Source organism: Xylocopa sonorina, chromosome 1 (assembly GCF_050948175.1).
Source record: "Xylocopa sonorina isolate GNS202 chromosome 1, iyXylSono1_principal, whole genome shotgun sequence".
Classification (NCBI taxonomy): domain Eukaryota; kingdom Metazoa; phylum Arthropoda; class Insecta; order Hymenoptera; family Apidae; genus Xylocopa; species Xylocopa sonorina.
Genome location: NC_135193.1, coordinates 7,132,013 through 7,147,949, shown reverse-complemented (window position 1 = coordinate 7,147,949; position 15,937 = coordinate 7,132,013). Strand labels below are relative to the sequence as shown.

The following is a 15,937-nucleotide window of genomic DNA, read 5'->3' as shown; positions in this document are numbered from 1 at the left end:
GTATGAACATAGGCGAGTCCTGTAATTGTCCCACACCTGCTGCCTGATACTGATACTGGCTATTCGCTAGGTCAGCCGTCGGATAATGATTAGGTTGCACGAATTGAGGAGGAGGGTTATCATACTGCGGATAAGGAATGGAACTTTCTGCTGAGAACTGAGGGATCACCGGGTTGACGTTCACCGGGGTTGTTGCAAAACTGCTGGGATCGTAAGTCTGATACTGATTCAGCTGTCCAATTTGCGTGGTACTAAATGGCGGTGATTGCGGAAATTGAGAAGTGTCTGGGAATAGCACGCTTGCTACAGTCGGTTGAGGAAAACTATCCGGTCTGGGATAAGGCGACATGTTTGCCGTCACGTTGCTCAGATTCTGAACACTCGGAATACCAGCTATCTGCGACGTGCCGTAACTGTGAAAGGTTTGCCTGGTATGATCGAGATCTTTCATACCAGTTTGCAGAGAACTCGCTATGTTTAATTTCGATTTAGAGTTTGGACCGCCTATCTCATTGTGCTTGGTTCTTGCCTCCGTGACGAATGGATGACGAACGTTAACGATACTCTGCGGAGCACGTAACGGCGGAAAATTGATAGGTGTCATCTTCGAAACCGAATTTTGTTGTTCCAACGCTTTCCTAGCTACGGCAAACGCGGTGTTATCATTCCGTGACGTTGGTCGTGAATGGTGTGTACCAGAAGAACTACCGTGATTTTCTCTATGGTGCAACGCTTGAACCGACGATTGATTTACGAACCTCGATGACAGATTGTTCATGGTACTATTCCTCGTTTTATATTCCTGATTATTTACAGAAGATTCTTTGTAGTCAGACTGCATTTGATAACTTTTCATTTTCGAATCAATTTCACTGGAAAACTTTTTAGAAGAGTAATCTTTGGACTTTGTCGTGGTCTCGTGAGGAACATTACCACTAACACAAGCTGCAGTAACACCTTGTACACTAGTGAACGTAGAACTAGACTGATTTGTAGTTATGATCGACGAATTTTTTGATAGTTGTTCGTTAGACTTTAGATTCTCGTTGTTTCCACTGTTTTTCTTTATGGATGGATTCATCCTACTCGTAGAAACTGTGATACTTGATGTTGTACTGATTGTACTTAATGTAGTTTGATCTTTTCCTATCGAAGTGTTCACCGCTCTGACAGATGGCTTTGATAATCTTTTGTTCCCCACGTGATCAAGTTTTTGACTGCCTTTACTCTTGTCTGATACCACTTGAGTGTTCGATAAAATTTTCGTATCGGCACTATTGTTTTGACTTTTGGACAGCAAGTGATTGTGGGATTTGCAATTGATAGTGACAGCTGGCAGGAGCAAAGCGCTGGCTCACTTTTTGGTCATGATTTTCAAATATTCCAAAGCGTTTTGAGCAGCACTAGCTTGAGCATCTTTACTAGTAACACCACAACCATAGCAAACTGCCACTGGCAGGGTGGACAGTTGCACAAGGCACTGGCATTTACCTGTAACAATTAAACAAACATTTTTCTAATAAAAAATCACATTTAGTTTCATGTAATAAATACTATTCTTTGTATAAATACTACTATTATAATTAAAAAAAAAATGTTATCTAATCATTGTTCAAATAAATAAAAATAAAAGATTAAAGTAAACCATTGGGAACAGCATCCAAGAATATTAATCATAATATTGTTAAGACGATAATGCACTAATGATGCACATTAAAGGCTAAATATAGCCATTTAAAACAGATAATTATGAGTAAACATTTCATTTCTTGAAATGATAAATCATAACAAACATAGATAAAATATGTCTTTCAGCAGTAGTTATTTAGATAAATAATATTTCTTTAAGTATTCATTTAATTTTTTCTCCAGCTCTAGATTAGTACTGTTTTCTGTCTTACATAAGTGTAACATATGGAATATCTTCTTTACTAGCAATATAGAGAGAAGAAAAATTATGAGTAGTATAAAGGTTGCTAAACTTGCTTTACGTGAAAAAATGAAAGAGATCATTGCGCAACTTAGTGCTGAAGAGAAACAAAGACAATCAATAAAGGTATTTAAAAAGGTAAGTAGATTAGAGGAATAACTTATACATAATATGCAGAAGAGGTTATGTTACACCTTTATTTAAGGATATTTTTAAATAACAAATATATTTCCATGGATCCAGTTATGTTCCCTGCCACAATTTCAAGAAAGTAAAAGAGTCTCTGTATATCTAAGTACGAAAGATGAAATTGATACAACTCAAATATTGAAATACATGTTTGAAAGAGGAAAGGAAGTATTTGTTCCTAGATATAAAGGAAAACAAATGGAAATGGTTAAGCTACTTTCAATGGAGGATTATGAGAAGCTCCCATTAACCAAATGGAACATTAAGCAACCAAACTGTGACGAACCCAGGGAAAATGCATTGCAAACTGGTAAGACATGAAATATTAATTTAGTCATGCTATATCTCTTATATTATCATAAATTATCAATATATAAAAGAAAATAATGTTCCATGCATCAGGTGGATTGGATTTAATACTTGTGCCAGGGGTTGCTTTTACTACTAGTGGTAAGTGAAATTTAAATTACATAAATTATGAAAAGATTAATACTTTTTTTAATATTTTAATAATATGTATTACCAATCAGGGAAACGTTTGGGACACGGAATGGGATATTATGATAAATTTTTGAATACATGTTTTGAAAATCAACAAAAAAAACCACATACAATTGCAGTGGCATTTAATGAACAATTATGGGAAGATATTCCTACATCTGAAAATGATGTACTTCTAGATCTTGTACTTACAGAACAGTAAATGCATTTGCTAACAAATATATATTTTGTTTTATTTATGTCTATAATTTAAATGTATTTATCAACAGATAAGTTAAATAATAAAATACATTAATTATAAATTGATAGTTTCTAACAAAGTATAGAAAAAAATCAATAACTTACCGCTGATAGATTTTTCTTCAATATCAACATAAGTTACTTCAAATTGCTGCTCCGATGCAATTTCTTGCAAAAATTGTACCAAATTTACATCGCCATCGTTCAAACAAGTGTTCTACGACAAATAAACAATAGAACAAATTTAATGAGTTCAAAACAATCATAATCCATTTACTTTTTCTTTTATCTCTATTAATTTCAAAAGAGTACAAAAACAATGTGTTATGATTAATTACATAACGAACCTGTAATTCAAAAAGTTTAACACCAGTGGATGACTTCAGACTTTTATGAAATTGTGAAACCTTAAGGCTATGAATAGAAGTTAGTGTTGAAATTTTGCTACCTTTCAAATCAGCATAACGGGCACTCACATTCGCATTTCTTTGTAAAACCTATAACGGACAATTAATATAGGTAAAAAAGTGTAGTTATGTGCTCATCATTGAAGAACATATTCATCAATGACTGCGCTTACTATTAAGAGCATAATGAAGTGGAAATGATCCAAGCAACAAGTGTTACGATTGAAAACATATGCTGCTGTATAAATGATATAAGAACGCATATATATGTATATGTATATGTGTATATATGTCAATATATATACATATATAATATATATATATAATACACATAATTGAAGTCTTAACAATTATCCGTTATAGATTCAGGGTGATCAGAAAGGTAGCTTATATTTCATAATACTGCTTGCAGTGCCAAATCACTTCCACTTCACTAAGCATACACACACATACACAACAGAAACAACAATTCACATACAAATACACAACTTAAGCAAATAACATGTTAATATTATTTTATCATACAGCAATTAAAGTACATAAAAAAAAAAAAATAACTGGACATATAAGAAACGATTACGCTTAATTTAGGCATAAGTTAAGACAATTTAAATAGTTAATGCATTAGATGGAATATAAGCAAAACTGATATTCTTACCTCATCTTCATCTATATTAGAATGTTCGGTATCCATATCATGTAAAGCTAGCCACATTTTATGAGCTGCATGCCTTTTTGCAACTTTCTTACTTTTTCCTTGACCAACTTCACGGTATTTTAGAATAGAACAAACAATTGTGAACTGTCTCTCATGTGGTAAGCCCTCTTCGTTCTCTATTGTGTATTTTGGTGGTGGCCAGTGACGTGACATGCACATTTCTTGCAATGCTCCAATTGGGTTTGTAATTATTTTTTCTTCTCCATATCCTGGTAATTCTTGTAAATTTTCAGAACTAAAGTAAAGTAAAATAGAACAAAATAAATCACATAGCATATGTAAAGAAAGACATGAAAATATATGTTATCATTTATTACTCTGATATATTATTTGGAAGTGGAGAATCTGGTGATTCGCTATTTAGTCTACACAGTTTATCCAGTACAGCCCTCGCAGCTGCATGCTTTGCTTCCTTTTTTGATTTTCCAGTCCCCATTGCTGAAACAATTGGATCTGCTTCAATCATCAAGTACTTATCACTTACCACTTGCAATTGGTGGTTAACATCAGATTACTATCATACATAATAAAGTAAAGGTATTTGTTGAAAAAGAAATTGAATAATTAATAGGTAAATTTTATGATATTTTACATTGCTATCAATTCAAATGCCTTAAGAATCTAACACTGTATTATCAAAATTAAGTACAAACCAACAATATCAGCAACAGTGACACGATAACGAAAAATAGGCTCATGAACAGCACCCTCTACTTGTATTAACTCATATTTTGGTGTTGTGCCCCTACGAGAAAGCAATTCCTGAAGAATAGAAACTGGTGTTTTGTTGGACAATGATTTCATTTCCAATTGAGCAGCCTCACTTATTGGAAGGTTTTCCATCATCAAACTGTGTAATGATAATCGAACTCTGTTACGCCGGTTAACATTATTCGAATGGTTAGGGACCACACCTACACTGGCCATCATATTAGGCCCAACCTGTTGTGGTTGATGCATTTCTTCCATTTTGGCAACCTACAAGTATAAATAAAAGACAAATTTGTATGAAAACTTGTTATCATTATTATCGTTAATAATATCAACTTCATCACCGTACAATCCTTATTAAAAATTAAATAACTAATAAAATTATTTTCTTGCTTGTGAAATGTTAATACAACTCTTTATCTTCATACAGATATAAATTTTATTCCCTTTTCCTAAAGTTTTTATCCATTAACTAAACTTTACATTGTATATTTATATTGCTATGCAAAGAAAATGATTTAAATCGATAGTGAACATATTAGTATTAATAATCTTGGAAACATTGATTTCCCTACATCAATATTTGTTTATTAACTTTTAGATTAAAGTCCATTGTTTTAAAATTTAAAACCTGAAAACCTGTTCCTTCTGAATAAACAAAATTTCCACGGACTAATCAAATTAATGGATAATCTATCAATATGTTTTTTTCTAGCTACAATAAGCGAAATATAAAATAACAAAACGTTATATACTAACATGTCAAACTGTAATGTAATGCGATAATAAAATTCTAAAAATATTTTATTGTCAAAAGTATGTACTTTTATTGACGAATACAAGATCTATGCATTATAAAACGGTTGGAAAACCGGTTGGCGGCCATGATTGTTATAAAATTCATTGATTAATTCTAGTATACCAAGAGACGAGAAAATTGAACGGTAAAATACAGAGGTTAACTCTTATTATGATTCTATCGAAAATAGAGCCAATGACTCTTGCCGCTGACAAGGTTCTATTTAAGACGATGATAAAAGAGCGCATCGACTAACCGGTCACAATATCGTCCGCTAGACAAAATCAAAAAAGTCACTACCTTCACTCACAATTTTCAAACGATCTATATAAATAAGCTGGCTCCTTAACAGGCCAATTCCTATGCGAAAAGCGAATCCCGCTTTTTGTGACCGATCCAAGTCTCACAAAAAGCTTGATCCGTTTGACGACAGAAAAATGGTTTGCTGACTACCGGAGAATCTTCCTCGTTTGTGGTTCTGCCGCAGTATGCGATGTGAACAGTTTTTCTAGACGCAGAAACACGCGCATCTTTCTGCGCAGGTGCATTACTGGCGGTTTTACGGAAGCAGATGCTCAATTCTATTACATAAATTTGAAATAAAACAACAGATTTTATTTACAATGTGATAATAGTATGAGATGTACGTATACAATTTTTTACTATTTCTGATAAACATTAAACTCCGATAATCCTCCAAAGAACAAATATATATTAAATGTGCACCAATGAAAAATTTATGAAATCTTTCCTTCTAGAAATTTGCATTTTTTAATATTTAATTTTCTAAGTTTCGGACAAATATAAATTCAAACTTTATTGTGCTGTAAATGTATATACGATCGCTATATGTTATTTTCCTGGTTAAATATATGTTATTAAATGTTATATATACAAAAATCAATAAAATACTCAACTCAAATGTCTTTGCAAACAATAATTTGAATGCATCGTATGTTTCATTTAATATGACATGATGTGGACGTATAAATGAAAATTTATGCAGTATACAATAATTTATGATATTATTTTGAAATTTAAATTGGCGCCACTCGAAGAAATTCGTCGCCATTTTGAATTTTAACTATCGTTTCTTGGCAACACCGGATGTTGGCATGTTTCGCATTTGTATACCACCTGGAATCATCATTTCCGGTTGTTGCCCGCTGAAACGATCCAAAGATTGTACGCCATTATTGCGTACTGACGCTACGGCGTATTGTTCCAAGCGTTTTTCTCGATTTTTGCTACATTTTTCCCCATTTGTTTATAATTGAAGTTCCATAATGAGTGATATCGAGGTAATTCTTACATTTTTCTTTTGGAAATAACAGCTTCAGATAGAATTTTATGTAGTTGCGACCGCAACAACATGCAGCTGACCACAGCCATTATCGATCCATCAACGTTTTACTATGTTTTGCGTTTATATTATGATTTTAATACCCTTTTTTTTATTTCTTAATATTTAATAATTTGAAAAATAGATCAGAGTGATCCTAATTAATTTTTCCATTTTTCTTATAAGATATATTTAGTACCGTGAACACAGTGTTTTAACTATAGAGTAGAAGGTTAAGCTGTTTTGAAGCTCTGTATTTAATAAAATTTCATGAATTCATCTTTGTATGTTGCAGTAGTAATAGTAATAGTATTATAGTTAACTTTCCTTGTTGGTTGCATTCTTGTGTCATTTGAATTTATTGTGTGAAAAAAGCAGCACGTAATTATAATTATACTTCTAGCGAAGTGCTAGTCGTAGTCCAAGCCCTAGAAGACCAAGAACAGCAGACGGTGGTTTAAGAGACTCACGTTCACATTCAAGATCACGTAAATCAAGAGAACGCAAAGAATCTCATCGACCAGTAAAAGAATATTCAAGATCACGAAGCCGTTCAGTATCAAGGGGAAGAAAATTATATCGTAGCAGCAAGTATGCCAGTGCGAGTCATCGTGGTAGTACTCGCAGTCGTAGTCGTTCTCCTTACAGAGGTGGAAGATATTCTCGAAGCAGATCTCGTTCGTATACCCCTTCACGTTACTCTCGCGAACACACCAGGACCATCTATCGTTCACACTCTCGAAGCCCAATGTCATCTAGACGACGTCATGTTGGAAACAGAGATAATCCTTGCCCTTCCAGATGTCTGGGTGTATTTGGGTTATCTATTTTTACAACAGAGCAACAAATACACGACATTTTTTCAAAATATGGACCTGTTGACCGTGTACAAGTTGTAATTGATGCAAAGGTACTACAATATTTGCATGTACTACATGTACATTATTTACATATTGCGTTATTTTAATTCAAGAAAAATTGTGAACGAATGAATGCAACCCTTGGAGCTATTTTAAAGATAAAAGAAGGGTATATTAAATTATTATACCAGAGAATTAGAACGTTCATTCATTGAGTTTATATGAAACGTTAAAGGCCTCTGGTTACACTTTATTTTATGCAAATAAACAGTTCATGAACAGAAAAAATATATATATTGACTTGTAAATGTTTCTATTTTAGACTGGGCGCTCCAGAGGATTTTGTTTTGTATATTTTTCGTCATCTGAAGATGCTAAAGTAGCAAAAGAACAATGCACAGGAATGGCAATTGGTGGCCGGAGAATAAGGGTAGATTATTCAATTACACAGCGAGCTCATACACCAACTCCAGGAATTTACATGGGGAAACCTACACACCTACATGACAGAGGATGGGATGGACCCAGAAGGAGAGAGTAAGTTTATTTTATCTAAGTACTTCTTACAGTGTCTGCGAAGAAATCTGCAAAGAAGCAATGAAATCATAATTGTTTTGATTTTATAAAGCAGTAGTTACAGAGGAAGTTATCGACGTTCTCCTAGCCCATACTACAGTCGCCGTCGCTCTCGTTACGATAGATCTCGATCCCGCACCTATTCACCACGTAAGTTTAATTTTTGTTCTGTCACACAACATGATATAAGCAGTCTACATGGATATGTTTCTCCCTTAAAATAATATTTGCATATAATCAATTAAAATCTTTACATGTAAAAGATAATTGAAACACAAACTCATTGATTTGATATTGTATAATTCGCTGAAACGCATTTTCTTTGTACAACATGAAATACATGAATTTTTTAAACCCGTTAATAAAATATCGAAGACATGATGTGTGTGCTCTCCAACAGTATGTAACACGTAAGATTTTAATGTTTAAACTTGAACAGAATTTTTTAAGAGACAGTGTATGTAATATTATAATTATTATATGTACGAACCCTAACATTTTTGACATTTAATTTGATTTAATTTAAAATATTAGCTAATAGGATCTAATTCCTTTTAACATTTATTTACTTAAAAAGTTACAGCAAAATTTAATGTGTTAAAATAAAAATTTTAATTTTACAACAAAAAAAGAGGCACTCGTTACCAAAGAATTAAGCTGAATTTATTAAATTCTGTTGTTCATACATAATACGTGCATGCAAATAATACACAAAATGATAAATTTTATAAATTCAAATTTATATATATGATCGTTTAGTTATAATAGATTTTTTTAATTTAGATTCATATTTTCGTAGACCGCTTATATTTAGTTCAAGCAGGATGTTTAAGTATAAATAAGTAGTTAAATTAGCAAGAATGGAAGACAGGAGCATCAAGGAATGCATCCAATAAGTCGTACGGTAGTAACTAAGTGTAACCCAAAACATGGGTCAAACAATCATAGTTTTTTGTTGCTTAATGAATTTCAGGTCGATAATAAGTGACACGAGTGTGATGCGAGAGGCCAGGTGTTTGGGAGACCATTTGTGTGACTTTGACCTCAAATTTCTTCTAACAAATACTGTACCGGGTCAAAAAAATGCAAACGCTACATTCTTACTACTATTCTTACCTTACCTAATTCTGCATCATATGCAATTAATATACGGCATTTAAATAACGATATTGTACAATATCAATTAATGAGATAATTTAATATGCAAAGAAGTGTAGTATATTCTTTGCATGAAAAACAGTAAGGTTAGAATGGACGCGAAGAAAAGAACCTTATTTTCATAATGGCACTATTGCTTCCTAACAAACGCTTATGAAGATAAGGTTTGCTCATTGTAGTAATAATATCATGCCTGATATGTGAAGGTTGGAATATAATTAAGGTTTCATTTTTCTTTGACAATTTAACTTTTTGCTTGAAAGTTGTATTCCAGCCGTCCGAACTTTGAAATATCACTCGTAGTACGTGATATAAATCTGGAATAATGTGTGGTATTCCTAAATGTTTATATGAAAAAAGAGAAAACGAAAGGAAAGAACGAAACACATAACATACATTGCAAAAAAAACGAAACAAAACAAAAAATAAAATTAAAAATAGAAGTAAGTTCTCTAACTTGTTTGTTTGTTTATAAGGTTTTGAATCAAGAGGTATTGGATGATAGAGGGAAGTTTGAAGTTTCACTCTGAAAAAATGAAAGTTTTGAAAAGTTGACGACAAGATATCTGAAGATGTTTGTCTTGCTCGAATTTCGAAGATCCGAAGGTTTTTCGCGCTTGTGACAAAGAATATGATCCGAATCGCATTCCTTACCGGCTGAGAAGTCTCAAGCCTAGAAGAACTGCAAGCACTCTATAAAAAGCAAGCCTCAAGAAGTAAGAAATCGTTGATCGTCAGGCCCCCGACCTGGACAAGCCAATGGTTGGGGGTGAAACTGGTCGAACATGTTTCAGAAAATGTTCAAGAAGCATCGAATCTTTTATGAGTAGGGAAGAGCGCAAGGTGCTTCAAGGTTTATAACCGATCATATTCTTTATCAGTTGGTTTGGTTAAATGATATATCCGTAAATTAGGTGTTATAAAATAAATAAACATATATACCTTCGACCCTATTCCCTCCACCATCCTGAAACCTCCTATTTATCCTTAAGGGTGAAATCTCCTATTTTCATTTTGTATAGGAATAAGCAGCGGCAATTCATATTGAGACGACTAATAAATAGTGTTTCTTTAAACGAATGACTATGTATCTAACATTTATCCTTTTTAAGTATTAGTATAAAACCGTAAAAGTAACTATTTTGCATTTACTATCATTAAAATTTATAAACAGTTATACATTATAATAGTCTATAATCGCTACTTTTACAATCTAACGTCTACACAACTAATTACTACCATTTGATATTAATATGAATTGTATAAAAATTCTTCCATAGGCTTTGTTTTCAAATTTGTCAAATCGTGCATTTTCATGATGTTTTAATCGTTAAACGTCGTAACCAATCATGGCCGCTGTATGGTACAAAAACCAGAAACATTGCGGACACAAGGTACACCTAGCTTAGACATAACATAAGAACGCGCCTTAAGTAAAAATGATGTATTGCAAACGTATCTATAAAAGTAGTGGAGTCGTACATCTGTGCTGCACAGTAAAGTGGTTATTAGAAGTAGAATTTACGAGACGACAACATGGATCGTCTTAATATCGGTTTATTATTAAAATTGTCACTAATTAATATAATAACAGTGAATTGTTATGCTGCCGTATTAAATGAACCGTATCAAAATCCAATATCCTCGCAAGGATTGTACAACGCTAGTGATAGCGTCGTTATTTTAAATGTCACCAATTTTAAATCGTCCATCTATGAAGATACAAAAGGTTGGTTAGTTGAATTTTACAATAGCTGGTGCGGTTTTTGTCTCCGATTTGCACCTGTATGGAGAGAATTCGCAAATGACATTTACGGTGAGTAAATTATAACCACTTGTAAATTTAGTTCAAGAAATTCCATTCTAAGACTATCAAGACAGTTTATCTTGTTTACGTTTCAATATGTTTTCATTTGTCCGTCGCAACGAGTCATTTTACTTATCTGCAGTATTTATCGTATATGATGTTTTAAAATAGTGTGGAAAGTTTCATACCAGTCTCTATTCAAATAATAAACAGAGTCTCTGTTATTTGAAGTCAAATGCTGAAAGTACTCGGACAAAATTTGTATAAAATTTTTATAAATCTTTTAATACGTTCAATTTTATGTACAATATCTAAGGTAAAGTAAAATAAAATTAATAGTTGTTAGTTCATAATTGTATATGTATGACTATGATACTGAAAGAAGTATTAATATTGTTATTTTTACATTTTATATTTTAGATAAAATTAAGAATTTTACAATAATTTCAATGTGTAAATAGAATTTTACCTTATCGAAAAAAAGGCAGTAAATCCATATTTACACATAGTATCTTACATTAAAAATTTATTAGCTGTTTTAAAAACAAATCGTTCACCTGAGAAAACATTTAGATAATAGGAGTTCAAATAATCGAGACTCTACTGTGTGTATTACTTAAAGAACTTTTAAAGAAAATCCACGAAAAAAACAGTACTAAACATGAGATTAACTATATCCAACAAATAATAAATATCACTAATTTTTCTAGCATGGAAAGACATTGTAGTAGTTGCTGCAATAGATTGTGCAAATGATGATAATAATCCGATTTGTCGAGACTACGAGATTATGCATTACCCGATGCTTAAATATTTTTCTGTAAATGCACATGCACCATCGTTAGGATTATTGATGGAAAAATATGATAATGTTAATGAACTTAGATATAGTTTGATAAATTTGTTGGAAAGAGAACAACAAGAAGGAAGAGGTTCTTCGTGGCCAAACATAGCACCATATAGGTATATAAATTTGCATTTTTCCCTTTGATTTTTCTGCTTACTTCCTTCACGTGTAACATAAATTAATTGTCTGCCCATTATTATAGAAATTATGAAACATCCAATATTTGGAAGGCTGTACCAAATACTGTGAAATATTTCTTCTTGTTATTTGAAAGAACAGATTCTCGGTTAGGAGCAGAAGTTATATTAGACATGCATAAGATTAAAGTATTACAAATAAGGAGAGTACTATCTAATAATGAATTATTATGTGACACAAATAAAGTTACGAATTTTCCGAGTTTATTAGTCTTTGGTCGTAATGAAACACAAAAATTCATTAAAATCAAAGTACCTACAAGAGAAGGTATTTACAATACCATTAAAGAATTTATGGCCTCAAAAGGAGAGATTATTCAGGATCAAAGTTCTCTCAAAAATCATTCAATAGAAAATGAAAATCACAAAATTAATTTTAGTAGTTCAAAACCATTGCTAGCAACTGAAATAATAGGTGATCGTTTATATCAACTTGATTTAGAAAATGCATTAAGGTATTCCATTTCTCATGAAATCCCATTACATAAAGTGATAAACAATGAAAAAATGGATGCATTAAAGAAATACTTAGATGTATTAGCTGAATATTTCCCTCTAAGACATGGAAACATTTTCCTGGAAACCGTTAGGGATATTATTAAAAAAAGAAGTAATATATCTGGAGAAGAGTTTAGCCAGTTGGTCAAGTCTGTGGAAGAAGAAATGTCACCTATATATTCTGGTCCTCCACAGTGGATTGGATGTAAAGGAAGTAAAGAAAGATATCGCGGATATCCCTGTGGACTTTGGACGATGTTTCACATGTTAACAGTTAATTTTGCAATAATAAATAAGGATGCTGAGCATGAACCAAGAAAAATACTGGACACAATGTATGGATATATACAACATTTTTTTGGATGCGCTGATTGTTCTCAACATTTTGTACAAATGGCTTCGAAGAACGAAATGTCTGATGTATCTAACGTTGACGACAGTATTTTATGGTTATGGGCAGCTCATAACGAAGTAAATGCGAGATTAGCAGGGGACGATACAGAGGACCCTGACCATAAAAAGATTCAATATCCTGCAGTTGAACATTGTCCGACTTGTAGATACGAAAATGGTACTTGGAATGAAGACAGTGTCTTATACTATCTTAAAACGAAGTATAGTTACAAAGGTATAAATTATTACAAATCGGTTGATAAACATAAAGATAATGGTAACAAAATGAAAATAAGACAAGAAAGACTTGTACTAAGTAAATATACTAATAATAAAAAAGTTGGATGGGATTTTACAATTTTTGATATAAGTATTTGTGTTGTGCTGTACGTTGCATCTGCTATTATATTAATATTAGTTTGCATAAAATTTGCAGTAAAAAGAACTTACAGGAAACGACTTTATGTCAGTGTATTTACAAAATGTGATTTTTATTTTTGTTAATTAAATTACGTATAAATTTTAAACAAAATTAATGAGAAAGAAATGTGGTGGTATAATTATGTTCATAAATATATTGTACATATTTTATTTTCAGCGATATATTTTCTTTTTACAAAGACATAATATTGATGGATGTACAGTTGTTATTATTCTTTCCAAGCATTGTTAACTGGAATTATTGTAATAAAAAATGGTAGTATTTATTTTTATTTATTATAAATATTGTGTATTTGAGATTATTGCATGCTTTATATATATGTTTTTGTTAACATAATTGTATATTTCACAATGTGGCATTTATACTCAAGTAGTACATTTGAAATCTCAATAGAAATATTACTATACATTTGACATTATTACATTCAATTGGAACATAACATAATAGAAAGTTCATTATACTGTCATAATATAATCACAGTGAGTTTTAAACTAGTCTTATTAGCAATGTACAACGTTTATATTTAGTAATGATAAATACATTTAGTAGATTAAATGTTTATTTAAATTACTGCAGTGACAAAAATATTTATTTATAACATTGATGACAATCCTCGGATAAATTTTTTGATAAATTATATTGAACTTTATGTATATATAATTAAAAACATACTCTTCCATTATTATATTAAAAAACATATCTACTGTAATATTCCTTTACATTTGTATAACTTATTCAATAAAAATAGAAACTAAATATTACTTGCATACACAATTAAATTTATATTCTTTATAAACATTTAATAGTTAGAATATAATTATAGGAAATAATCTGATTTTTAAACTGCTTTTAAGTATGTACTTAACTGTACTTAACTGTACTGTTAACTTAATATATAGGACATACTTTATCATACATGAAATAAAAAATAATGAATTGAACAAATTCATGTTTTGATAAATTTTTTAACAATTTCAAAATTTATTTAAAGTTTTCATATATATCTGCTATTCATTATCTATTTTGTGCCTCATTCACTCCTACATACACTTGTCAAAAATTTATACAATTTATAAATTATTTGTTTTTAGGATTTGTATAGTTCCATGAAGCTGGTGTATCCCATATTACACCATTATGTGGTAATTGTGACTTTATATATGGAAGTATCCATGTAAAATACCATTGATCTCCTAACACTTCTCTTATATTTTGTTTCCAACCTAGATTATATGTATGAATCTTTTTATTACTCTCATTAGCCACATTACCATTAATCACTAACCAAAAATGGTATATACATAATACCCCTGTATACAACATTCCTACTGCAGATACAATGTATAAAAGTAAATAAAACTGGTTTATGGAACCGTCGAATCCAAAAACGAATATTGCCAAAGGAAAGATAATTTTAATAATTGACATAGGGAACTCAAAATGTATTCTGTCCCAAATAAAGAGATTATTATAACAAAAACTATATGTTGTTGCTACAAACAAGTATAGAAGAAACATGATAAAATATCTATGATTAAAATGACCGATACAGCATCCAGTAAAAATGCAATGATGATCCCTCTTTAAAATGCAGATGTTACACGTAGAACAGTGCCAGGAACGTGGTGGTGCTAAAGTTTCACACGAGGCGCATAATCTCCAACCATTTTTGGTATTCGCTGCACTTATTGGCATAATCTCTCTTCTAGTGCTAGTATCACAAAAAACTGCATATGTAAAATTTCCGACTATGTTTACCATAATAAAATTTCCAAAAATAAAATGCAAAATGTATGGTAATGTTCCAGGCTCGTGTATAGCCGGTAGAACCACCCATAATTCGAACCAATATATTATCGGTACAATTAGTAATATGAAAGTCATAGAAAAGAAGTCACTCAAAGTGCGAGGCCAAATTGTTTTCCGAATTATCATTTTCGCTTGATCTCTCGCTTTTGATGAATGAACACGTTTATTCGGATTTATTCCTTTATCGAATCGCGTTTATACTACAGTGATATTGTCTCACTGTAACCTAAAATTATAACCAACTTTTATACATTTCTTACAATTAATCAATTTTTTACATTTAGATAGTCTTACCGATCGTTTTGTTAAGCTCATCATTTCACACGTGTATAAATTATCAGTATTCATAAAATTGTATGTACAGGCGCGAAGTTTGATTCTTATTTGAGCTTCATTCAGTATTTGACCAAATTCATAGTATACGTTTATACGATACAATTTAGATACCACTATTTGAATGTATGCACTGCTACTTGTACAACGTCTGATATAGTATAGTTTGAACAGTTTTTT

The 15,937-nt window shown here is 31.5% G+C and overlaps 5 protein-coding genes across 15 annotated transcripts; 3 read left to right on the top strand and 2 right to left on the bottom strand.

Annotated features, from left to right (window-relative positions):
- Positions 1-1,354: 1,354 nt before the first annotated feature.
- On the bottom strand, positions 1,355-6,002 carry LOC143422053 (protein Loquacious-like). Of its 7 annotated transcripts, none has more exons than XM_076904748.1 (7): positions 5,752-6,002; positions 4,639-4,963; positions 4,303-4,438; positions 3,926-4,220; positions 3,208-3,357; positions 2,966-3,077; positions 1,355-1,491 (listed from the first exon to the last, which is right to left on the bottom strand). In XM_076904748.1, the coding sequence occupies exons 2-7, from the start codon at positions 4,952-4,954 to the stop codon at positions 1,355-1,357; spliced, it is 1,146 nt and encodes a 381-aa protein (XP_076760863.1). In that variant the 5' UTR covers positions 4,955-4,963; positions 5,752-6,002. The 7 variants fall into 7 exon arrangements, with proteins under 7 accessions (XP_076760863.1, XP_076765623.1, XP_076752633.1 ...); XM_076909508.1 differs by having other exon boundaries at positions 5,796-6,002; XM_076896518.1 differs by having other exon boundaries at positions 5,806-6,002.
- On the top strand, positions 1,868-2,843 carry Mthfs (methenyltetrahydrofolate synthetase). Its single transcript, XM_076895287.1, has 4 exons — positions 1,868-2,068; positions 2,174-2,429; positions 2,522-2,569; positions 2,650-2,843. Exons 1-4 carry the CDS (start codon positions 1,958-1,960, stop codon positions 2,820-2,822), a joined length of 588 nt encoding a protein of 195 aa, XP_076751402.1. The 5' UTR covers positions 1,868-1,957; the 3' UTR covers positions 2,823-2,843.
- Positions 6,003-6,649: 647 nt separating the features above from the next.
- Tra2 (transformer 2) lies at positions 6,650-10,511 on the top strand. Of its 5 annotated transcripts, none has more exons than XM_076909537.1 (5): positions 6,650-6,796; positions 7,241-7,747; positions 8,020-8,234; positions 8,329-8,423; positions 9,908-10,511. In XM_076909537.1, the coding sequence occupies exons 1-5, from the start codon at positions 6,782-6,784 to the stop codon at positions 9,931-9,933; spliced, it is 858 nt and encodes a 285-aa protein (XP_076765652.1). In that variant the 5' UTR covers positions 6,650-6,781; the 3' UTR covers positions 9,934-10,511. The 5 variants fall into 5 exon arrangements, with proteins under 5 accessions (XP_076765652.1, XP_076765663.1, XP_076765649.1 ...); XM_076909548.1 differs by having other exon boundaries at positions 9,247-10,511; XM_076909534.1 differs by having other exon boundaries at positions 8,326-8,423.
- Positions 10,512-10,882: 371 nt separating this feature from the next.
- Positions 10,883-13,745, top strand: LOC143422098 (sulfhydryl oxidase 2). The gene is made up of 3 exons (XM_076892507.1): positions 10,883-11,247; positions 11,949-12,201; positions 12,288-13,745. The coding sequence occupies exons 1-3, from the start codon at positions 10,968-10,970 to the stop codon at positions 13,675-13,677; spliced, it is 1,923 nt and encodes a 640-aa protein (XP_076748622.1). The 5' UTR covers positions 10,883-10,967; the 3' UTR covers positions 13,678-13,745.
- An 807-nt stretch (positions 13,746-14,552) lies between these two features.
- LOC143422108 (putative palmitoyltransferase ZDHHC24) lies at positions 14,553-15,842 on the bottom strand. Its single transcript, XM_076892518.1, has 2 exons — positions 15,719-15,842; positions 14,553-15,650 (listed from the first exon to the last, which is right to left on the bottom strand). The coding sequence occupies exon 2, from the start codon at positions 15,548-15,550 to the stop codon at positions 14,693-14,695; it is 858 nt and encodes a 285-aa protein (XP_076748633.1). The 5' UTR covers positions 15,551-15,650; positions 15,719-15,842; the 3' UTR covers positions 14,553-14,692.
- Between the last annotated feature and the right edge of the window lie 95 nt (positions 15,843-15,937).